General features: G+C 39.5%; 1 protein-coding gene across 1 annotated transcript; it reads left to right on the top strand.

Moving 5' to 3' along the window:
* The first annotated feature begins 742 nt into the window (after positions 1–742).
* Positions 743–25933, top strand: LOC129367076 (protein AF-17-like). Its single transcript, XM_055041311.1, has 20 exons — positions 743–1068; positions 3639–3718; positions 3813–3867; positions 3991–4100; positions 9933–10036; positions 11771–11864; positions 12024–12131; positions 12697–12786; positions 13153–13300; positions 13379–14170; positions 14744–14943; positions 16117–16234; positions 16380–16446; positions 17080–17228; positions 18253–18450; positions 18683–18759; positions 19410–19777; positions 20756–20846; positions 21959–22171; positions 23074–25933. The coding sequence occupies exons 1-20, from the start codon at positions 960–962 to the stop codon at positions 23107–23109; spliced, it is 3207 nt and encodes a 1068-aa protein (XP_054897286.1). The 5' UTR covers positions 743–959; the 3' UTR covers positions 23110–25933.
* Positions 25934–26138: the final 205 nt, after the last annotated feature.

Here is a 26138-nt window from a genome sequence, read left to right as displayed (position 1 = left end):
GAATCTGAACTGTCACAGCTTTTCAAAGTGAATGTAGTTGTTCTGAATTTGTCCTCCAAACAAATTCCAGAGCAGAATAAAAGAATTTCAAAAAATGTTATGGTTTATTGGAGTGGTGTGCTTATTATTTCGGCCTCATCTTTTCATATTGTTGCCATTGTCTGCCATTCTGACCATGTTTGAGATTTTTTAGATGTTAGGTGCTTTGACAATCAACATCTCAAAAAATCTACTATTATTTGATACAAAAAAGTGGTTTGATTGCTCCAATAATATTCCAAATGTACAGAAATAGTTTTAAGAAAATGGCCCACGATTTGTTTGAGCATGAAATAATAAGCTACAAACTATGCCATGGTATATATAATTATGAATAGAGTTACTTTCTACGTTATTACATGGAAATACATGGAAGCCAGGGTAGTTTCAGGTTAAAGCCCGAATGGTGAAATACCGGAGAAATATCTTGCAATTGCATTCTTACAAAATCCAGCAGATGGCGCTGTTGTTTCTTCACAGTCTACAAAAAGAGAGCAGTCCACGGTTTTTGCTGCTTAAGCTCAATTATTTTAACAGAGAAATTGGGCGATGGATGAAGTGTATGATTTTATCTAGTTGAAAAGATATACAAGGCTATGAGCTTAAAATGTCAAGACACAAAACTGATTCAGATCCCAAGTTGATGCCTTTGCAGGACAAATTGTGAGCATGCGCACTGCATCTGTTCTGAGGACGGGAGGAGGACATCACGGTGAAAACGTAGAAGCTGCGAAGCAGCGCAATTTTTTACACGCCGAGATTTGGTTTCACTGCTGCGGCAAAAACAAACCCCTGCGCCCGACGCGGCAGATGACGATGCCCGGTACGGCGTTAAAGTGCCGGATGTCCACCTGACAGGCCTGGCCGAGGTCTGGGCCGTTACTCGGGAGGAGAAATTTATTTCTTCATATGGGAGAAGCATGCGGGAAATGGTCGGAGGCTGCTGCGTGTGTTCAGACGAGCGAGGCTGGGCTGAGAACCCGCTGGTGTACTGTGATGGACACGGCTGCAGCGTCGCCGTTCACCAAGGTAACATTTAGCCGCCGTTAGCTCGTAATTAGCGGGCAGCTTTGCGCTCGCGGAGCCCGGCGGCTGGACGCAGCCAGCGGCGCTCAAGAGGACGGCAGGTCTCTGAGGCTGGCTCGCTCTGTGTACGTGCGTGCTGCGAGCGTGTGGGAGGGGTAGACGGGGTAGCAGGCAGGCGTGCTGTTTGTTGTGAACGCTCAGGGCCAGGCAGGCAGGCTTGCTGACATCAAGGAAGGATGGTGCCTCCATGAACCGGTCCGTGTGTGGCCGCCCGGCCCGTTCGGGTCCGTGACACCCAGCCAGTTTTCACCGTGAGGCCCTCCGGCTCGGACACTTGCTTTGTTTTATTTACCAAGTAGAATTGGACGCAGCTAACTCCCAGGATCACATATCCATGTAATAAATCGTCAGACTTGATTCTACGGCGTTTATTATTTACAGAGCCTGGCAAAAGTAGCAACTTCTTCAACTTTTATCTCATCCTTCACGTTTCAACCACAAACTTGGGACAGACCAACACAACGTAGTGCAGAATTGGGAAGTTGTAGAAAAGAAATGCATGCATGGTGGTATTTTTTATTTTTTATTTTTTTACATTCAAGTGTGATTAGCCGTTGTTTGAAGGCCTCAGTTAGTGAACATCACTGAGCCCAAAGAAAACAGCAGACAAGTTAAAACTGCAAATGTCGAGTTTTTGAACACATTGTGAAATGCACAAAAATGTACCAGTTTCATGGGGATTCACATAAACTATCAGACTCATCTGGTTGTAATAAGATGATTATCAGGGGAGGAGCCAAGAGGCCCTTGGTTACTCTGGAGGAGCTTTAGATATCCACAGCTCAGATAGGACAACAGGAACAGAACTGAGACTTGGTCAGGTTTGGACTACGTGTCTGTGAACATCTATTTTCAGGTCTTGCCATAGACCATATTGCTCTAATACAGCAATATGCTTTTGTTTACCTGCTCTAATTACTGTATTTCTGTTAGGTGTAATAATCCTGCTGACTGGAAGGTGGGGTTTGTAATAAGAGTCCCACAAAATGTAGTTTCAGTCAGATTTGAATACTCCACTTTTTCCAGATTTGATTTTCGAATGGAAAATAAAAATGCATCCAACCCAAGATTACAGACTTCTTTCTGTTCTATAACACAAATTAAAATTGATTACACTGAAGATTATGGCTGCCAAATGACAAAGTGAATACTTTGCAAGGCACTATAAGATAAATGGAGTTTTGTCTCTGAAGTGACCAAGAAGTGCTTAGGTTTTATGATGGGATGAGTTAAAGGCTGAAATAGCTTTAAAGTTTATGGCTGAGATGAAAGTGCCCTATAAATATGAATGAGATGTTTATGAGGATTATTAAAACCAAACTGCATCCCGTAGGAAGAACAAACATGCCTTCCACTGTGGATAAACTCTGTAAAGACTGATACAGAAAAGTTATGAAGCAGCAAAATAGAAATTGTTTTAAATACAATAAGGTATTTCTTTTTAAATTATGTGGAAGTTGCTTTTTTCTTCTTTTTTTTTTTTACATTCTTGCATCTTGTAATTTCCCAAGATTCATAAATTCACTTCTTGATGTGCCAAACAACATTCTGTAAAATCAATTAACATTTTTTTACACAGCTCAAGGGTTTTGTAGTAATAAATGCTGACATTTTTACTTTTCATTCATTGGTCAAACTGTTACAAATATTTTGAGTAATTTTGAGGTTTTGTTGGTGTAGCTGTGGGTCAGTGGAAAAAGTAATCTGAAAATAACTATCATACAAAAGAAACAATCAGAATCTGCTAAGATTTCTGGTTTGATTTTAAGCGAATGTATAATTGATCATTTCCTTTTAAAAATCAAGTAGAAATATATCTTTGTGAGCTCTACAAAAGCTGCACAGAATCCTGAGTCACAATCATCATTGCAGTGAGAGTTTATGCAATATCATGATAATAACATTTAATATGTTGAAGACTATGAAATTTGATTGCCAGCCAGTTGAATAGATTTTCACTCACTTTTATGTTGACATCTGACAGTAATTTTGCTGATAGAGATGCTAAAACACTATTGTGCAGCCCTCATGGTGGTGAATGTTTCTTTTTTTTTTGGACTTTGAATTCAGGTCAACTCCCACTAGGGGTTAAGCAAGTTTCTGACATACTTTTTGTCATTGATAATTTATTTTTTAAGAGAACTAAGCAGGAAAAAAATAGCTTAAAATCAGATTTGGTATGAATAAATCTGAGATTTTATTTTTAGACAATGTCGCTCAACCCCATCTCCAACTTCTCCACAGGAAATTTTTTTGTCATTTCGGTACCTTCTTTTTTGTTACTTAAATGTGAAACATCATATTTTCCAGATACTGTGAAGCTAATACTGCTTGTCTCAAAATTCAGATCGATCAAGATTGTCCTCAAATCTTTGAACAAATACTATTTTATACATCAAATTATATTATGATTAGGAAGCATTTTTTTAAGCATTTCTTTTAGGGCATATTCTCCTAATTTTGTCAAAACAGGAAAATAATAGTCACTTGGTTTGTTTGTGTGTTTGTCCCAGCGTGCTACGGCATTGTCCAGGTTCCCACCGGCCCGTGGTTCTGTAGGAAGTGTGAGTCACAGGAACGAGCAGCACGAGTAGTGAGTATGCCAACATGTCTCACTCTTCCCATTTCGTCTGCAATGACTGATTTTCCACTCACAATGAGCTCTCCTGTCTCCTCTTTTGCCTCAGAGATGCGATCTGTGTCCCCACAAGGATGGAGCCCTTAAAAGGACAGACAGTGGCGGTAAGTCTCTGTCCACCTTAATTCTCCTGATGTTTCTCTGAGATCTACATCAGTGCGCCTGAAACAGATTAAAGTCCTCCATAAAGAGCCTTGTCATCTTCCTCTAATCTCTCTGCTGCTCAGGCTGGGCCCACGTTGTGTGCGCGCTCTACATCCCTGAGGTGCAGTTTGCCAACGTTCTCACCATGGAGCCCATCATCCTGCAGTATGTCCCACATGAGAGATACCTCAAGGTACAAAACATGCACATCTTAGTGGAAAACCTGCATTGGTGCTGCATTAGAGAGCAGAGCTTTATCTGAAATCTGAATGTTAGGATATACTGGTTAATCCCTGAGATTACAGTCAGTGTGCTGTGCCATCTTTAATCTGCTATGCATGCTTCACGTTTTGCAAGAGGGGGTTTTCCTTCAAAAAAATAATCAAACTAGGTCTAAAAAAAGCGAAAGTGACCTACTAAAAACAATCAAAGGAGCACATTTTTGTGCAGAAACTGGGAGTAAAATTTCTTAGAATAATACAAGTTTGTTTTTGCAGGAGACTCATATAAACTGAACAAGTGTCAGAGAGATGGTTCCCAAAACCAAGTAATTCACTTTTTGCAATCAAATAAATCTTTATGCTTTTGCAGGATGAGTTGAATGGAGAATCAAGCTCCTTTCTACTTTGTTGTTCAGAGATGCACAGATTAGAGATTTTACAATTGACTATGACTGTCTAAAATGCCTGAATTGCAGAGCTGTCTTTCATTCCAGATAATTGAGCAACATTCTCTGTGCATATAAACCAGAATAAAATAAATTACAGCTTATCTGTTCTACTGCTTACTGACCAATTTTAACTTACTAACTTTTTTTTTCATATTTTTTATTCACTGGCTTACTTATCAACACTTATTTACAAATCCCTAGATGTTGCAGCAGCCGCATATTTCTCTCAAACGGGGTAAAACAAAACATAGTTTTTGCTTTATGGAGGCCAGAGATTAGAAAGTCATACAGCTTGGTTTTATCATGACATGGTGATGATGAAAGTGTGTTGTAGTTGAAAATAAGGAGCTTTGACAAAGGAAGAGATAAATTGGGTCAAAGCAAAGAATATCTAGGTGTTGGTCACAATATCTAAACCTTCTTGGCACCAAAGAAAAACTAACTTTTACAAAACACGAGAACAAAAAAATTAAAAGGCTGTCCTCTCTATTAGGAGAGTTATAAGGAGAGTTTTGTTACCACTGCACAGTCACAAAACCACAGGGTGACAAACTCTGAACCTTTAGAAGGAGCATTAATGGTTCAGAGTTGGTGAGATTTAATAAAACAGTCATGTAATGTGGCTATAGGAATAAAAACAATATTGAACATTAAAACAATGTATCTGCTGACCAGGCATACCTCTGCATCCATTCAACAAGTTTCTGCTCAGAAGGAGAGTTTAGCTGAGTTGGAAAGTGAAAATATGCTGCTGTGCTTTCCAGAAGTCTAAAACTGTGTTAATTGAATTCACTAATTACTGTTAAAATTCCAATACTTTCATTCAAGACCATTGTTATTTGGCCTGTTTTTTTATTTTTTATGCGGATGGTGAGAGTGTGAACACAAAGGGTCCTGCTGAGAGAAATCATAAGTGATCGATATTACAGCATGAGTTTCCCAGTCTTGTTGTTGTGTGTGTCATGGTTTGTTGTGTAAAAAGTAAGGCTGATGGATAAATGCACGCTGTAACGTCATTTGGTCATCAGATGCACCACTACAGATGCCTATACTGCAGAAATTTATTTTGCACAGTAATATGTGCAAAAATAGTATTTTAAAAGACTTTACTATCCTCTGGAGAATCAACAGCAACTGGATTGAAAAACCAATAACTAATGTTATTGGTTTTTAGTTATTAAAAACCAATAACTAAAAACTAAAAACTCATTTTAATTTGGACAGTAACTCTAATATATATATAAAATGTATCTGTTGTTTTATACCAATAGTTTGTCTTGGATTTTTGAGTCATTGATAAAACTTGCAGATGATCTCTCTGTCATTTCAGAGCATTTTTGGCCTCTAAAGCCTTTGTCATTAGGATCAGGTTGAAAACCTGATCCATGGTTCTAACACAAGTTACTCTTCTGATCCAGAACAATCTTATTTTTTAGAGATTTTGTCAAACAAAATACTGTGTTTTGAATGTGTTAAATGTAGAATAATTTGTTCAGATTTGGAGTCTTGAAATGGAGTTGATATGATTTGGTTCAAATGCAAGAAAAGCACTGAAATGGCAACACAGGAATTAGAGGCTAATTTTAGCTTTATGTCATTTTATGATGTCTCCACTTTTATGTTGGTAATTTAATTTCAGTATACGTGTCACAGTATTCAGGTCACAGATTCAAATTCGGATCAAATCTGAAGCAGGAAGAAGTGCGTCTTATGTAATCTGCGCTTCTCATATTCCAAGACAGTGGAGTAAACAGTAAATATTTAATATATGCTGTGGCCTATAAAGTTGGAATGATTTTGTTTTCAAGCAAATTCCTTTCTTATTCTCCTTCAGTTTTATGAAGATATAAATATTTTAAATCATTTTTATTGGATATTGTTGCACAAAAGTTTGGTGCCAATTTATTGTTAGATAACTCTCTATATACTATTTTTTTAATGTAAAACAGACTGCTCTCTTGAATCTACATTATGTAGAATTTTGTTTTTTTGAAAAACAAAAAAAATTTGATGTTGGTCACATAAATGTTGCCCCACACATTTGTGGAGTGAAATGTTGAAAAACAAGTGAATAGTACAATACATAATGTGTATTGTACTATTCACTCTTAGTTTTATTCTGTACTGAATTTTTTTTTTTCATATTTGTTTGCTTTGATCCCACCTACACATCCTGTAAAAGCCCGAAGCTGAGTGCGTCGAGGTCACAGTGACTGTTGTTCTGGGAACTCTGGAAAATTTCCAGTTGAAGCAGATGTAGGCTGGAGTAGCGTGAAACAAAGATGCACATTTACCATAAAAAAAATTCCTCTATTCATTAGACTTAACTTGGTGTCACTTGTTGCTTCTCCTGTGCCCCTTAAACAGCATGTATACAGCCTGGCTGATGGTGGACCGTTCTGATAAACTTGAGTTAAAATACTTTGGTTTAGTTTCATCAAGGCAAACATTTTTAATAAATATAACACAATATAACTGCCTTCATTTAAAACCAAGATCCACCAGCCAGGCTTTTCCTGTCAGTATTTTAATATCAGTTTTCTTTGAAAGCTGACTCGCAGTTTCAGATTTTGTGGACAGTATTTTTTCCTCCTAAGACTATAACGCATAATACTGGGGAAAAAAAGGGGATTTAGGTGGTTTTGTTTTTGATTCATGAAGCAGGTGTCCCTATACTTTTGCTGGATTTTAATGGGATATAGTAATTTATTTCTTCCTTAGTAGGGAAGTTCATTCACAAACTGATGGAGCACACTAAGTTACGCACACAGACATTAAAAACCAATAACTAAAAACTAAATACAATTTCAAAAATCAAAAGAATTGCCTTGTGCTTGTTTTGTTTAAGTTATGTTTTAATATTGGAGGTAAGTACCGTATTTTCCAGGCTATAAGTCGCACCAGAGTACAAGTTGCACCCCTGGCCAAACTATGAAAAAAACTGCGACTTATAGTCCAGAAAATAAGGTAGTTAAAATATTAGTAAAAATTTAAACAGCTTATTAGACTCAGAAACTGCACTGAGGCTCATGTTTGTTGATGGACTAGAAATTATGTGAATTCTTAGTTTTGCTGCACTAATGCAAATCTAATGTTTATTTCCTGATGGTGAAAAAATAATTGATTCTAATATTAATTATTAATTAGATTTCTGAGGCTTAGCTGAAATTCCTGCTTTGATTGCTAATCTGTTGTCAGTTGTATAAAAGACAAGCTGCGGCTATAAGCGGTAGTTTTAAAACAATAATACCTTAATAGAAATACTGCTTAAGTTTCCAAATCATAATTGGGATTTTTTTTTTTTATCAGCCACATTTCCAAACAGTGCAGCAACCTTTCTTTGGTCAGACGACCAGCAGAGTGTAGCAACAGGTGGGGAGGGGCCAGCATTTTAATACTCTATGCTACACACAGCAGTAGAAATTAGTTACTGAAACTCTAGCATCTCTTTAATAGTATGACAGTAAATTGCAGAGGTTTTGACACCATTACTAAAAAAAAGCATTTACATAGAAACATTTTACTTTTCAATCCTTAATTTACATTGATGCCTGCAGTAACCAGCAGTAAATGGTTTAAGGGGGGACCTTTATGAGGACCAGATACATTTTTTTAAAGATTATTTTACCAGATTGCATGAAAGGCTGAGTCTTTGGACAGCAAATAGGTGAATCAAGACTTTTGGGCAGCAGTTCATCTACAACATGTATCGTATCAGATAAGCTCTCCTAAAAGGAAATCTTAGGATCATTTTGGGAATCCAGTGCCTTTGATGTGTGTGTGCACATGCCTACATAAAAATACACATGTGTGAGTGTTTGAGGGCCTGGTTTCATATTACTGTCAGCTACAGTAAATTGTATGCAGCTTTGCCCAGTCAGAGCCATTCATCCAGATTTTTTGCAGCCTGCATTCCTAGACAGCCTCACAATGGACAGCAAAAAACTTGAGAAGCCACTCTTCCCTTTACGTGCTCGGTGTGGCTGTGTCTCTGGCTTTTCACTGCATGAGCGTCATCCTCTGAGAGCGAAACAGAGAGCTCTGTGGGATGTGAGGAATGGAGGGAAAAGGGAGAGAAAGAGCAAACGGAGACGGCTGGAGTGAAAAAGGTGAAGAGCCTGCTGTTCCTTTGTCTCGCACCTGTTGCTAGGCCTCTCCTGCCCCCTGCCAGCCTACCCTGCTTGCTAAAGGAACGCTGACGGACAAATACAAAGCTTGGTCATTTCATCTTGTGTAGGCCCACATGTACAGTTGAAACCAGATACTTGCATATAATGTTTGGAAGGATACATAACCTTTCTTTTTCCTCCCTCTGTGGCAAACATCAGACTAAACATTCCCCTTTTTTGGTCACTTGGGATTACTGAAGTAGTTTTAGGGATTATGAAGGAGAAATTAAATTAAAGTCAGAAGTTTACATAAAGGAAGAGTTGGGTCATATTCAGTAAATAAGAGTATGCATGTCTCTCCCATTCAAATCCTCCAGACTAGCAAACAACTGGTGGGACTGTAAGTCTGCTGAGCTTATCATATGAACTACTTTGTAGCCCAGCAGTCCTCAGGATGGTTGTAAATGGCATAATTAAAGGTCCAATTTCAAGATGCCCAATTATGTTGTAAAATGTTTTGTTGTATATATTTACAGCATTTTTATTACAACCAAAGCTATCTTCATAGTGCTATAGAAATGGCACTATGTGCCTGGAAAATACACAATGCTGCCCCTTTAAGGACAACAGAATCAATGTTTTAGGGTTATCATTAAACAGCCCAGATATCAGTCCCATAAAAAAATTTGTGGGCAGAGCTGAAAAGAGTTAGTTACACCTTTTGAAGTTCCTTTACATGACCAGGGGAGAGTCAAAAGGTATCCGAATCATCTACCAATCCATAAAGTTAAAAAATCCATACTACCAAAATACTAGGGATCCAAATGTAAACATTTTCATTTGAAGAACGTTGAGGTTTGGCATTTAGCAAAAAGAAATCGCCTTGGTACTCTTCAGTGACCTAAACAGAAAAAATTTAGTTTTGATGTTAGACAGTGAAGGGAATTGTTATCTTTATGGATTCATTGTGTGGATGTGAGCACCAAAAATATTTAAAGGTGATGACAGACGATCCAATTTCCCTAAACATCTGGTGAACAGTTCTGCTGTATCAAACCCTGAAGTAACAATTTTGTTTTAAACCCTCATCTGCCAAACATCCTAATCATCTACATTAGCGCTTTAATCTTTTATTTTGTGTAACTCCCTTTTATGTGTTTGCTCTGGTCACATTGGTATAAACACTGCACATGCTGTGAATTATGAATCATATTTCTGTCTTTCCTTGGTGTCCTCTGCTGTCCAGACGTGTTACATCTGCGAGGACCACGGAAGGGAGAGCAAGGCGGCCTGTGGAGCCTGCATGACCTGCAACAGGCAGGGCTGCAGACAAGCTTTTCACGTTACCTGGTGAGTGACAAGCAGTGTCATCATATTTGTGTTTGATGTTCTGACTATGAAAGGAAATGGCAAAAGGTGTAAACAAATGCGCTGTTTTAAAATATATCAGCGTATTTGTGTTTTTTTTGTGTGTGTGTGTGTCTCGATTGAAGATCTGCTTTGAAATAGTTAAATCAGTTTAAAAAAGATCAAAAAGCAATGAGGTTGGAGAACTTTCTGTTTGCATCTTCGGAAATTCAAAGTTTGCATTTGTTTGTGTAAATTAAGTAGTTTATCTATAAAACACCTTTCACAGACACAAAGTGTTGTACAGCATACCATAATTAATGGTCAATAAGCCACTATGTTTTTCACATGCTTTGAACACTGTGACGCAGCTGATATACGGCTTTCTATGAACGGGTTTCAAAAGACTGGTCTGCTGCACGAGGAAGAGGACAATACAACTTCAAGATGACTGCAGTGTTATTGAGATTGACGACGAAAGAGAGACTAAGGAAGTTTACGAGAAGCCAAGGATGCCTGCAGGATATTATTTGAACCATCACCGCACCTGACCCACACAAATACACATACACGCGATGTACATGGCACACAGAAACAGCAATGTCGCACCGCACACCTGGCGGTCAGTTCCTGACCCATACCAATGTGGCACATAAAGCTCATGGCATACAAGTAAAAAGCATCTGACCCGCAAGAGGCTCAACGCACGCAATGCAATGCAGGAACACACAAATGCTTATATGCCCATCTGACCTGTTTGTTATGAATTACACAGACTAATAAAAAATATAATATAATCTAAATATATTTTGAAAAATGTGCTTTCTTTTTTCTACTTGTATCTGTGTGAGAGAGCAGTCACTTTAAAAGAAGGTTTTACTAAAGTTCTAAGACAAAAAATGACGACAGACAACATTATAGACCGTCTTAAATTTCTTGGTCAGCATTACTACCGCCAAGCCACATTTTTTTTAATGTTTACTAATAAAAAGAGACTGTAGATTCTTACAATAAAATTTCCAAAAGATTGTCAGCATGCCCTGTACATTGTATATAACAATTTCTCTATACTATGTTCAGTCTTTGTGTTACCTGCTTACCTTTCACTCCGTTTGTAAGTAGCAGGGTGAATTAACGGTCTTCTGTGGAAAATGGTCTTCTTTGAAATAGCTCCTCACACCTTTTTGTTTCTCTGGCCTTATTTTAGGCATATCTCTGATACCTTTGACATAACTTACACCTTTTTGTTTCTCTGGCCTTATTTTAGACATATCTCTGATACCTTTGACATAACTTACACCTTTTTGTTTCTCTGGCCTTATTTTAGGCATATCTCTGATACCTTTGACATAACTTACAGTCCAGATCTTGCTGCATGGACTCTGCAAATTCTTCTCTAGCCACATAGTGCAGCCAGATCTCAGTACGCAGCCTGAAGCGAAGCGAAACCTTGTCTAAATTTCAATTTTGAAGATCGACGAACATGCATATTTATCTCAAACACCAGCATCAACATTACATGTTATTGAAATGAATGATGGTCAAGTGCATTTATATTGTGTTTTGAATGCAACTGAATGTTCTTAATACAAAGATCAAATGTTGACTAGGTTGTGAAGAAATCCGCAATAAACTTGAACTCATTCGGTCATGACTGATCTTTCAGGTTCAACTGTGTTGTCAGGTTTGTGTAGAAGCTTGACTCTGATGTATGACCCTGTGCTATACTTTGCTCAGTGCTCAGATGGCTGGTCTGCTGTGTGAGGAGGAAGGCCCAGAAGCTGACAACGTTAAATACTGTGGTTACTGCAAGCATCACTACAACAAAATGGTACAAAGAAAATCATCATTTCCAGATTTAGCTTAGTTTTCTGAGAGATTTGTGGTGGTTTTTTTGCTTAGTTTTTTTTTGTCATGTTTGTGATTTTTTTAATATATACAATAAATGAGAAGCTGATTTTTCTTTTTGTTTGTTGTTTTTTTTTTACAGCAAAAGAAGTTGCGCTCAAGTGAAAATGCTAGTAGCTCCTTCAGTCATCCCAGGGGGCGCTCCAGTTCTCCATCGCAGGAAAAACATCACCATCATAAACAGAGGAAGGTAAACAACTTTTTGGTCTGATTTAGTTTGAGTGACTTCGTATTTTCTAACCTCTAACAACATCTCTCTCATCAGTATAAAGTAAATTTGGTTTTTTTCCCTCTAATCTCTGTAAAGGACAGAAATGGATTGAAACAACTAAAGTGAAACCTTTGCTATAAAAATAGGGAGGCCAGTCAGTAATGAATGTCAATCAGTGAGATCAATAATTAAGTCTCTATATAGATTATTGAAAAAGATTGCAATAAAATCAAAGCAGGAGAAGAAATGTGTTCAATGAGTTTATGTAGAGCCTGATCAGTGGAGAGAAATGCTTTCCTTTTACAGAATTAAATCTAAAATTTGAAATCAAAGTGCTAGAAAATATTCCCAAGATGAAATAGATGGTTGAGTTTGGTATCGAAGAACTTTAAATTGGAGGAAATTCATTGTCAATTTAATGCTAAATTTACAGGGAGGTAAAATGAAAGAAATATGCATCTCTGCACTGTGACGTTGACAGATGTTTGTTTTGTACACATGCTGACCATTCTACACTGTGTGTGTATGTTTGTGTGTGTTTTAGAGTCATAAAGATAAAATTCGTCAGAAAGAGCGTCACAAGAAATCTTCAGACAGCCTGAGCTCCTCCATAACAACAAGCAGTATAGAAAAGGTACAAACAACCAAGCCACAGACCGTCTTAAGACACATTAGTACCAAATATTAAAGGAGACATGATGCAATTAGTTACAATTTCTTCTATCAGTACAAAAGTTTTTTGACATACTTTGGTAAAAATGCAGTAGCATCACATTACCGTTGTATAATGACGTATTGAAAGTTTTTTGTTGCTTTATATCGTTGCATAAATGCATTAACTTATTTACAAAAATATGTGTTTACTCCTAAACCAAAAACTAGTTAATGCATTGAAAGTACACTGAATTGAGAATGATCTGAGGTGGAATATTATTAAAGATAGCTATTATTCATAAAACACGTTAAACATTCTTCCGTTGTTTTGGATGTGCATGGACAGATATCTTCAACACATCATAGCAGCAAAGATGGCGAAGGGAAGCCGAAGAAGCTGAGCTCCCACAGCCACGGTCACCGGAGTAAGAAGACGGGGAGCACCGGAAAAAGCTGCTCCTCCTCCTCCTGCTCCTCCAGCCCGTTCAACACCGGTACCGCCTGCAGCATTTCCATCACGGTAAAAAGTTGTTTCGAGTGTTTGTGTCTGACTGTTTTTCTGTCTCCTGCAGGCGGATCCCTGTCAGCCGCTCAGGATTTCCATCAGTTCTCATCTTCCTCCCGCTTGGAGCGCGAGCACGACCGTGGAGGCGACGACCACAACGGAGAGAGACGCAAGGAGCGCCACAGGAGGTCTGCAGTGCAGGAGGAGGAGGAAGAAGAAGAGGAAGAGAAAGATGATAAAGATGAAGAGGAGGAAGAGGAGGAAGACTGTAAATACCAAAAACCCCCCGCATTGACCCCAGCTGATTGCCCCCTGACAGGGTCTCAAAGTCACGAGCGGACGGAGAGCAACTCGAGCCCCTTCGAGAACAAAGTCACCATCTCCACCTTTGGCTCCATCATGCGCATCACTTCCTCTTCAGGGTTGGGCAGCACCTGCAAAATTCGCAAAATTTCCTCCTCGAGCGACTACAAGCCCTCCAAATCCCTCTCAAAGCCGTCTCAGGTCAGCACACCTCCCGTCTTGGAGGACGCCAGCCTGAAGGACAAGATCGCACCCCCGCCGCTGCCCCGAGAACGGAGGCACCATAGCAACAAGAAGAGCCGCCACGGCCCGGGGCGCCCGCGTGGGAGCAAGAACCGAGAGCGGAGGGATGAGGACCATCACCACCACCATGCAGACGCACCAGCACCACCACCCCCAGCCTTGAGTTCCTCTCTCTACCAGAGCCCATCATCATCGTCCCACCCTGCTTTCCCTTCCACGCTGCCTCCCACCTCCTCCTCCTCCTCTACAATCTCTTCTTCCTCTTCTGCTAGGAGTTTTTCTGCAGGTCACAGCAACTCTTTGCTCGGCTCCGGTGAGTCTGAGTGGGTGGGCGTGTGTGGTAGCCCTCTAACATCCTGTGTGTGTGTGTGTGTGTGTGTGTGTGTGTGTGTGTGTGTGTGTGTGTGCGTGCGTGCGTGCGTGCGTGCGTGCGTGCGTGCGTGCGTGCGTGCGTGCGTGCGTGCGTGCGTGCGTGCGTGTGTGTTGCTATTTGTTTGAACTCTGCTGTATTCATTTTCAAGCTTGACTCTAAATTGTCAAAGTATTTCCATTACCCCCATCAGCTAATCTGAGAATCATGACCTCAGAGGTACAGAGGAAGTGAAAAGCCATCCAGGATCAACAGATTTAGCTTCGTGACACTGCTTTTATATTTTGTAAATCTACCTCATAGTACTGTTGAATCTGTGTGAGGCAGAGATATTGTCCTAGATATGGTTTGCTGTGTGAGCTGCACATTTCCTGGCCTACTTTCCGCCTCAGCCTCTTGGGTGCCTTATGTGTTTTTGAACTTCACAACTTGCCACAAGAGAAGTAAAAACCCTTAGGGGTTTTTTTTTCCCTCCTTGGTTTTTGAATTTGATTCCTTTTTCCAATCCTCACTCAGGTATCTACTCCAGTCTCAAGGATCCTCTCACGCTTGGTGGCGGAGTCTGTAGCACCCCTCTCTCCCTCAGTGGAGGAGTGTGCAGCACCTCCTTGTCCCTGGGAGGAGCAATGTGTAGCACCCCTCTCTCCTCAGGACTGCTTTCATCTCACGGCTCCTCACTCTCTCTTCCGTCTGTCAGTGCTGTTTCAAACACGCAGGTATGTCAGAGGAAATTCATTCAGACACCGTTAGGAAACTCAAGTCCTCGTCATTTCTAATCAGTAAAGAAAAACTTGAGTTGATCAAAGTGCTGCACAAGCTTGAAAGAAAACAGATTCCAGCTGCCTGATGGCATACACTGATGTGCCCCCAAGTTTCCTACAGATCAGTAAATAATTGTGTGCATGTGGATACTGTGTAAAACACTGAGTGATCAGTATGGCTAGAAAATATGTAAATAAATTCAACATTTCATTTAATCTTTGTATACATGCAGCTGTTCTGTGAAGACCTCAAAGGTCTGCTGGAGTGCTTCACACAAAGCACATATGATTTCAATTGATGGTTGATTAACAGGCTTTTGCTGAATTGCAATCAGCTGAACTGGGGTGTGTCGAAGCAGGGAAACATCTAAAACAAGCAGGTCAGGGTGCCTTGAGGACCGAGGTTGGGAAATGCAGCACCAGAGAACATCAGCGAACAAACAACATCATACAAACCGAGAATTAAGGATGCCTGGTGAAACAGACGCTCCATCATTGGTTTCACAAGAGGTCTGCTCAGTTGTTTTGGGGATTTTCTATGTTATTTAGAAATCAGTAGATGTGTCATTTTTAGAAATTTAAATGTAGTTTTAGCCAGATAAATTTTTCACAGACGTGCATTTCTTTTTTTCATTATTTTTATAGGTTTTTTTATATTACAAAATAGAATAGAATAGAATAGCATTTATTGTCATTGAACAGGATTCAATGAAATTTCTATTGCAACTCCTGTGCAAAAAGTCAAATATATACAATATTAAATAAACACACAATGAGATTTACATTAAACAACCTAAAGTAAACAAATTTTAATAATACAAGAATAGAAAAAAAATAAATGGCACCCATTACAGAAAAAAAAAAACGGCACTAATCATTTTCTTAATTAATTTCCTTCATGATGCTCACAAACGTGGTCAACGTTTCTTCAAAATTTACTCCCTTTCCTCTGACGGTATAAGCGAGTCATTCCAGTACAACAAAGGGTGCCATCTCCTTCACCCACATATGATTTGAGGGTACATCCATTTTCCTCCAGTACACAGATATGAACCACCTGGCCTCAATGTGGGTTTTTAGTACCAACGGAGGCTTTCTGTGTGTCTGACGTTGATCTGTGTCTTTCAGGTCCATTCCAGCTCCAGCGCCTCCTACAGTCTGAACTCCTCTCAGCCTTTCGCCAGCTGTCTCTCCACAACCTCGGCACTGCCGCCACTACTGAGCCAAGGCCAGACCTCATTGCCAGGTGACAAGCGTATTTAATATTCTCCTGAAAATATACCCTTATATGTCACTGGTAATAACTCTGCAACTAATTATTAAAATTTAAACACAGTAAAGTTTTAGTCAACCTGTCGTTGTGTTAGTAATTTATCTGTTCTGGTTGTCAGAGTCCGACATTGATGACTGTCGCTTCCAGTGTCAGGGAAACTCGCCGAGAGAGAGTCTTTCCTCACAGTACGTCTTTGCTTTTTTGTCTGTGTTTATTTTAGCTTTTTAAATACATAAGTATTCAAGGTCAGTACAAAGAAACACAAAAGGCTTAAAAATGTGATAATAAAGGAAATGAATTAGTCATTAAATAACTTTTTACAGGCCAAAATATGCATTTATTTGTAAATAAGAAGAATACATCTATATATAATAATTTATTGATTTCTAATTTACTACATACTTTGGAAAATAATGAATTGACCACTAATACATTTTTAGCTATTTATTTTAGTTATTATATGTGCTGGATGACCATATGAAGTTATTTAAAATTTTATTGTTGGCAACTGATTAATTACCCAAATTATAGTGATTTAAATTTTTTTTAACCAGCTTGTTTTATTAGTTTATAAAATATTTATTGTATATTTTAGTTATTTTTTGTATTTAACAATTTAATATTTTACTTCGTGGTCGAATTGATTATACAATAAATATAAACAATATATACGTTTTTTTTTTTTTTTTTTAACTGCGGTTTGCTTGTTGTCGCTCGTTGGAAAATAAGAGCTGGATACTAACAAGGTGACAGGCTGGAGTTAAAATGAAAGCTAACTCAAACCCAGAGTGACCAGTTTTGTCCTCGTCCCTCTGCAGGTCTCCAATGAGCTGTCTTCCTCTCCTGTTTGACCAGAGAGACGGACTGGGCTCCGGAGTCAGAGCCCGTCCTGAGAATGTTCCCCCTGCAAGCTCCCACATCGAGCTCCTTTTGGAGAAACACGGAAACGGAGAGATGGGGGTCAACAGTGAGTAGTTAGAAGACTGTAGTGGTCTCACTTTGGTCTCAGCCTCGATCGGTTAAATCTAAATAATGCTTTGTTTTTGGTTGATTTGTTTATTGCGGTAACAATGTGTGTGTCAGAGCAGGCATAGACATTTTAAACCAAGTATTCATCTTTGGGAATCAGAACCGTCTTTCTCTTGAATAGAAGTGGCCTCTGGACTTTTCCATACTGGTTTTACTTGCATATTATAGTTTTAAGAGACAAATATGGCACCGAAAGGCATGCAGAGATTATAACCAAGGAGTGTACCAGACTTGTGGTTCTGTTCCTGAAATATTTCCTGATCAATTGTTTGTGAATTATCCTATAAGAAGCTTGCAAAGCCTTGACATAATCTGGGGTTATTCCACATTGTTTAATGAGATTGTGATGTTGGTATACGTGAACCTCTGACTTTGAAGAACATAATAAAAATGTCCCATTTTTTTATTCTAACATTTAAATAATTTTGCTTACTGACCTAAAATGGGAACAACCAAATTTATTGTCCAACGGTCTGAAAAATGTGTTTTTATTTGCTAAGATCTGATTTCAGCTATCAATGCTTGAAAACTCAATGTCTGTGCAGTGGATAGTTCATAGCTCAATATTGTCTAGTTATGCTTTGAGCGCTTTGGTATCTGTTTTTCATGACAGCAACAGATATTCTGTCCAAACATGAGTTTCTGTAATTTAACCTTGATATTTTGTTGGTCCAGAAAGAACACCAACTGAAATGTGCCAGCTTCTTCATTTATTTTCTAAACACGTCTGACTCAGCACATAAAGCTTCACTCTTCAGTGAAGTTTGTTTTGCTTCTGCTGGATCTTTTTTTAAGGACGTGCAGGTCTGGTTGATTTATCCACAACTATGTACTATTCTGACCCCAGAAAAACACTGGCTACTTATCACTTATATATTTTGATCACTTTCTCTAACCTTTCTTCTCTCTGGAAATCAACCATTACTTTAAGTTTCTTGTGACATTCACACGCTCTCTTTCAGTTGTGGAGATGTTGAAGTCGCTGCACTCGCTGCAGCAGGAGAACCAGCGCCTCCAGGACCAGATCCTCAGCTTAACAGCAAAGAGGGAGCGGCTGCAGCTGCTCAACACTGAGCTGGCAGTACCTTTCCAGCCCAACATCCACACCGGACCTGGCCTGCACTCTTCCTCTCAGATTAGCTTTCTGTCATCTTCTCAAGGTTAGTTTCTTCATCTCTGACGCCCTGAGGACTCTGTCCCCTCGTCGTGCCATAGAGCCGTCTCACACTCCCACTTCCGTTTAGCAGCACCAGAATGTTAGTATGGTTAGCTTGAAGAGAGATGGAGTAGTTCTAACATAGTTGTTTACTGTGGCTTTACCGAATATAATAGATTGTGGTAAACTTAGAAATTGTAGTTTTTACCCTGTGAATATTCCTCTTATTTCCTTAGACCCCCTGAGCACCAATAAGAGTCCCCTCTCCAAAAGCTGCTTCCTGAATGACACCACCTTTGTTACCTCATCAGAGGTGAGAAACTTCTCCTCTTTCTTCAGAGGGCCGGGCAGCGTGGCCGAAAAATGAGTCATGATTTCGTATCAGTTAATATTGATTATTACTGATTTATTTTTTTGTGTTTTAAATAACTGAAATACTGCCAACCTGGTGATGTGACCTTTCCTGTTTTATCCACAGTTTCTTCTCCACTTGTTGTACTCATCTTCTCCCATCTCTCCACACGGTTCTTTTTGTTAAGCAGTTATGAGGCGTAGTGGCAAAACATAAAACTGCTGCTTCGCAACTTACTCAACAGTTTGACTAACAACCTGTTGATCACTAGTCAACGGTGACTGAATGAGCTAGTTGTTGCCACCCACTTTGCACAGCTAGCCATGAGAGGCTGAGCGGCTAAAGTCTTCCCTCTGCCTACATCCCCCAGAATGCTGTGCAGTTCTGGATCAGAGTTCAGTGAAATTACTGAAAATTATATTGGATGAATTACTTGTTAATATTGATCACCTTTCTTTTGCAATATCACCAAACTGCCAGATATTGCTATATCCGGCAGCGTTATCACTATCAAATCTCTTTAGGAGAATAATTTATCCTGTCTGTTTATTTTATGATAAAGGAAATCTGCAATAAACAGCTAAAAGTCAGCTTTTGTGTTTTTGATCCAGGAGCTCCACTCTAACAGTCCGTCCCGCAGCAATTCATCGCTGTCCTTCCAGGGTACCCCCCCTCCTCAACAGAGTCCTGCCTCCTTCGGCCAGCCCCTGCTGAACGGTTTGAGCCGAGGGCCCGGCGACGCTTTGGGGAGCATCAGTCAGTCTGGCGCCTCTGCTGTGCCAGTGGGTGGCCTCATCGCGTCCATCACAGGGAGCCCACAGCTGAACATGAACGGTGTCCTAGGCAGCCTGAACGGCGTGATCCAGTCTCCAGCGCAGAGCGCTCAGCAGCCGTCGCTCCCCGCCCTGCGCCCCCAGCCGCCTCCGCTCAACCCCCAGGCGCTGGCCCAGGGGTTCCAGCTTCCTAAGAACGTGAGCCCGTATGTAGCCGCTTTGCTTCCATTTGTTGTTAGAGACGCACTGATCAACAAGAAGAGCTCTAAGCCATTGAAGACCACTTTGATAAACCAAGGGCAATGTCATGCAAAAGTATTCACATTCCTTGATTGCTGCGTATTTTGTTACATTACGACCATAACCTGCGATGTACTTTATTGGGGATTTGAGTGATACAACATCAACTATTGCATAAAAAGTAAGAAAAAAGAATAAATTGTTTTCAACATTTTTGTCACAAGTAATAGTTTGATCTGTGGTCCACAAAATACTGTTTACGGTAGATCATGTCTGACACAAATGACATTGGCCAAAATGTTAAAGATGAGAAAGAGAGGAAAGACGAAAATGGGCACATATCACATCTGATATTACCATTGCAAAATTTAATAATAAAGTTGCCATCAAAAGACTTTCTAATGGTGCGATCACACCAAAAGTGTTTTGAGCACTCTGGTTTACATTCAGAGTCTATGTGGATTGTCTGATGTGCCAAGATTTGAAGCCTTTGGAGGGTCTAAAGCGTCAAGAGCGTCCAATGGAAAACAACAGCTAGAGCTGACGTGTATGACATCCCCTCGACGCGCCTCCACATTGACTGGAGGCGCGTCTGCAGTCAATGAAAACGAGACAAGCAAACTTGAAGAGTCTGGCACGTTTTTGACGCACGGAATGCTTTTGGTGTGAATGCACCGTTATATTGTGCAGCCGGGAAGACAATACCTCCAATTCACAGAAATGCACTTTATGTAGTTCTGTCATGTCAACTCTCAGTAAAATACCTTGAGCTTTATGGGGTTTTAAATATTACAAAACCCTAACCCTAACCCTTATAGGGTTAGGGTTGCACTCTTGAACTCCTTGATCTTTGTTTTGGTTTGAACAAAAACCAGTACTACACTTGATCCTTTAACCAGAGATGCCTGCTTTGTGAGCTGACTTGGTGTTTACGTTTGTTCCAGGTCTTCTTTTCTGTCTGAGCAGCAGAAGCAGCTTCTCCTCGAGCAGCAGCAGCAGCTCCAGCAGTTCCTCACCTCACAGAACTTCACACCGGTAGTGGCTCTATTCTTATCACTTAATCTCATACTTCTTGATTGTGTGCATGCAGTCAAAGTCATTAAAAAGAGAAACTGCGTCTCTTCTTGCAGCCTGGGGAAGCGTAGTTGCTTCATCTCTTCAAAAACCAGGTCTGCCAGATACAACAGGAAGGGATGGCATTTAAATATGCTGGTTCACATAGTAGAAAAAGTCAGATGTTACTCTATAACTTGTTTTATATGTAGAAATATTTATGCTCATCAGTGTAATTTCAATGATTACTTTGTTTTTGTTATTGACTTTAATGTTTATCATTATTATTGGTTAGTACTATCTATTTCTTATTGTAAAAAATTGCATTTAATGTCTTTATCCTTGATGGTGTTGCTATTATGATGATTACAATTATTACTGATCTGAATATGATGGGTAAAATACTTTAATTACTATTATAGCCCTGACAAATGTTCCCACATCTTAATAGAGCTCACATTGAGATGTGAGCTCAGTTTACAGAATCCACTTCATTTAGTTGCTGTCTATAAATGTGGGTTGATCGCAGCACAAGTTGCAAGCTGAACATGTTGAGGTTGCTTCGTGAAAACCCCAAGTGCTAAGCGAAGCTGCCTCCTCCCATATGGAGTATTTCTTAGACCAAAGTGATGCAGCAATGCTTATTTGACTTGCAAACTGCTGAAAGTCTGCTGGGGCTTAAACCAGTCAGGCGCTTTGACACACTCTAATTATAGAAACCAGTTTGTTTCCTGTTTGACTGTGAAGTTGAGTAGTTGTCACGATAAGGGGACTGAAGATTTCTTACTTTTGTTCTGTTACAAAAACGGGTAAAAATATGAATTTTAAGGTTTGTTGCAGTGCATCTGGAGCAAGAAGTCTCAAACTCTTCTAAGCTCGCAGGATTCAGAGCAAAGTGACGATTCTGTAGCTCTGAGTCTTTTTCACCTCTGTCGAGTTGGTTGCATGCCTCCCTGCAGTCTATCGCTCTCTCCCTCTCTTTGCTTTTCAAAAGCGGCTGCTGGCCTCAGTGATCATTGAAACAGCAGTTTTGTTTGTTTGCTTTTAGCTCTGATCACAGATCAGTTACCTGCAGTGCTCTCCTCCTCCTCCAGGAGCAGCAGGCGGTGGTGTGCCAGATGCTGCAGCAGCAGAGACAGAGGGAGCTGCAGCGCCTCACGCTGACGGGAGCGCTCAACTCAACCCCTAACTCACCCTTGATCTCCCAGTCGCCCAACCTGTTGTCATCTGCAACCGCGTCTCCCCTACAGGGGAGCCAAGCAGGGGGTCTTTTTGGTCTGCAGGACAATGTGCTCCACAAACCTGGGGTGAGTATTACTGCAGGATTTCATAAAGTGACGAACCAGAAGAACAGCTGAATTCATCGTAGTTCAAGCCAACAAGCCCTGATTATGATTTTCCTCGAGCGGATTAAAACTATGGCTGCTGCAAAGAGTCAACATGATCACGCCCCAAACCTTTCTGAAAGAAAACCGGTTTTCTTTGTTCTGTTGTTTTTGAGGGTTTTTTTTTAAAGCTGCAGTGATGCACAAAAATCCTTGTTGTCTGACCTTTTTGAAATAGACTAATAACTTTTCTATAATTAGATGTATCCTCCAACATCAATCAGGGTTTCTACAGAGCCTGAAATTTGAATGTGATGTTTGTTTCTATTTCAGCATAAGAGAGAAAAAGAAGAAAATAGAAGAATTAGTTTTACCAGACTTTATTCCTTATCACCCTGTCCACATGTTTTCTCTTGCCTCCATTTTATTCTCACTCTTGTAAATGTTTTTCTTTCATTCTTAAGCCTAAATATACAAATAAAATTAACTTCAGGACAAGAGTGCAAAAATACTCACAAGTTCACTAAAGCAAATGTTAGTATCGCATATTTTAATTCTTTTTAGCAGGATCAAGAGAGAAAGGGCTCTTTAGAATGCAAAATTAAACACTGGTACTTTTTTAAGCCCAAAAGACTTGCCAAAGGTGATTCTACATAAACCTGATTGAAGGTTACAGAATACAAATCCATTGAATACTTCAAAAAAATAAGAATTATGCATTTAATCTTTTTTCCACATTATGATTATGGGTTATGTTCACCAGGCAAAATCCTAATAAAATACAGTGACATTTCTGGTATTAATGTGATCAACACTAATAACTAAATAAGACATTCTAAATAATTCTTGCTATGTAATTGCATTCTGACATTTTTTTTCCCCAGACAGCAGGAGAGAAGGCAGGAGACAAGAACGGCTGAAGTGTTTTTTCCTCTTTGCCACCTGTCCAGTTCGGATGACGACGTCCCGTCAGAATCGTCGGTTTCTGTGAAGTTCTGGGCTCTCAAGTCGCTCCCTCCTCTGTCATCTTCATCTGACAAACTTCTATGAATGTAAAACGTGACATAAGGTGAAGTTGTTTTGTTTTTGTTTCTTGAAGCTCTTCATATTAGAGGTCTGTGTTATGGTTTTTATCTTTGTCATTTAGGCAGCTTTCAGAGAACATGACTACAGTGGTCTCTCCTTTAAATTGCACTATTTTGTTAGCTTGACCAATGGGGGCTGCTTATGAAGCTCACTGCTGCAGGAGCTGGGTGGGCTTTTTTATTTTGACGTTTGATATAAAGGTCAAGAGTTTGGCCCTGACTACTCGAGCACTGACATCTCCCTCCGCCGCGCAAACCAGCTTCCAGTCAGTCCGCGAGGAAGCACTTCCGGCAACCTCCCGCTGTCTTCCTCAATATATTTCGTCTTCCCGTTTGCGTTCGCTCCTTTTCGTCCTTTGAACATTTCGGCCTCGCGCTGGCACTTAAGTATAAGATGTAGTCGAGTTGGTGTGTTGTTAGTGGCGTTTCCTCATTAAGCTAGTTATTACCTCAAACTTTCTGCCAGCTGTCCTCCGTTGTTTATTTTGTGCAGAGTCATTACCGTAGCAGCCTTCAGTGGATAGGAATGACCACCTAAAAAAAAAGACGTGGCATTCACTCGATTTTAAACTTCGAAAAATAAAAAGCGGCATGCCGTCGACAGTCAGGGGTGTCTGCTTTTTCGTTCCATCCCAAGATGAGAGTTCCTTCCGTCTTTTATATCCTTCCAGTTGCTGTCGAGATTAAACAGACGAAACCAAATTTTTTTGGAAAGGGAATCATTTTTTTTTTCCTGAACGAGTGTGCATGTTTAGTCATCCACAGACTCCCTTCTGAAGGATGCTCAGTGGGCCACCACAAACTGAAGAGGTTTATGACTTGTGAGTATTTTTGCACTCTTGTCCTGAAGTTCTTTGTGTTACCTTCACACATGGATAACTCTTAACTAGCTCTTTTTTTAGCAATACTGGATAGATAATGCCTTAATAAATGGGGTAGATTTACAGGGAGAGCCCGCAGCCCACAGGCTCACTCTGTTCTTTTTGTCTTTGATAGGTTTTGTTTTTAACTCGGGCACATGGAGGCTTTTATTGTTTGTTTTTAAATGACCTTCTTAAACTCATTTATACTTTTGATAGCTGACTGAAGATTTCAACAGTGAAAACTTGTGAATAACCGTATGGTCAAGTGTCAAATCATTTTCTATTGTGACTTTTGTGTTCACACGCAGAGCTCTTTAGTTTATTGTTGTGCTTCAGAAGACTGAGAAACGATAATTTGTAGCACATGTTGCAGTCATAGGAAAGAGTTGAACTCTTGATATAGCAGTGTTTGATGCGTAATGTGACTGCTATCAGCACTGAGACGACAGTGAAGCCCCGTCGCAGAGGCTGAGCTTCCTCCACTCTGATTCTTCCACCGTAGCCCGTTTGACTTGGTTTTACCTACACGTCAGTTTTCTCTACTGTACATCTCTCAGTTGAGTTTCTGAGCGGTTTACTGTCTGTTTGTAAGTCTCCCAAACTGTCAGTGATGGGTTTGTTTCACAGATTCAAGCATCTCCCTAGTTTGTGAAACGGTGCCTTGTAAAAAAATATTCATTCCTCTTTAGCTTTTATCAGATTGTCTGAAGCTACCAGAAACTTCTGAATCAGATTTGTTTGGACAGAGCAACACAAAAGAAGTGTCAGTGTAAATAGAAGATGAGGAAAAAAATTATTTCATTCATAAAGTTATTTTGTATGAACCTGAAAACAGAAACTAGGATTAAATTACACACATCTGAAGTGTTTACTTAGTTGGTGACTTTCGAAGTCAGTTTCATTGGATTTAATTTGGCATGTTAGAGTAGTTGGGATTGAAAACAATTCAATGACACATTTTTCAGTTTTTGTAAAGCCACCTGACAATTATATGCCCCTTTGTGTTGGCCAGCACCATAAAAATCAGAATGAAATGCATTGAAGTTTGTGGTTGTAAACAGTTTAAGGATCTGAATCCTTTTGCCAGGCATGTGTACTTGTAGCAGTGACCGAAGGTGAATGTCGGTCATGTTTTGTTAGTGTGACTGCAAGATGGAGGTTTGTCGTCACTATGATCTTCCTCTCAACCAAGAAAAAGTTCAGACTCAAAGAGTGGAGCAAAGGTTTGCTGAAGCGGTTTCTTTGTCATGTTGCACTGGGGCCCTGTGAGCCCAAATGTAAATTGTTTTTATGACATTTTGTTTTTATTATTATTATTATTTTTAATAATAACTTGTAAACTTTAATATGTTTGTGTAAAAACACATTCATTCCTTTGAGGTTTGGGTAACAGACATATTCCATGTTATGAATGTCGTACTGTGTATCTTTTATGTATTGCAACATTTAAGCACCTGGCTCTAAATGAGACGTCGGCTATTAGGATATGGATTGCATGAAATGCAGTGATGTCTCTCAAATGTATAGCTAAATACCAAGTTATAACTATGCATCATTTAAAATGCATTGTTCCCATGAATTAATAATAATAAAAAAAGATAAATAAAATGAGCACTGAATTATAAGAAGGAAAGCACGTTGTTGTCATTGTACAGTGAATTTGTTTGACAGAACTGATCGAAACAAATTGACAATATTCAGATTTCAAAGCCCTGTAAAGTATTTTGATATTTTTGTGTGCAAAATTAAAAAGACAACTTTTTTTGTCAATAAATGTATTTTACTGAGTTGTTTCATGATGTTTTCCGCTGTCTATTCTTTCTTGCAATTGGCGTTGGTGTCCTCTTAAAAACCTGCTTTCTTTTTGGACTTATTAAGGTATAAAGGCATGACTGTGTTAAGTATATAAAAAGTCTAGAAAAAGATTGGTTAGATGTGGTTATTGTGGAAACAATTTTAGTCCTTGCTTATTTTTCTAAAACAAATAAATATCCTTACTTC

The sequence above is a fragment of the Poeciliopsis prolifica genome, unplaced genomic scaffold (genome assembly GCF_027474105.1).
Source record: "Poeciliopsis prolifica strain line A6 unplaced genomic scaffold, Auburn_PproV2 SCAFFOLD016, whole genome shotgun sequence".
NCBI lineage: Eukaryota > Metazoa > Chordata > Actinopteri > Cyprinodontiformes > Poeciliidae > Poeciliopsis > Poeciliopsis prolifica.
Note: the sequence above shows the minus strand (reverse complement) of the source record. Positions and strands in the feature narration are given on the sequence as shown.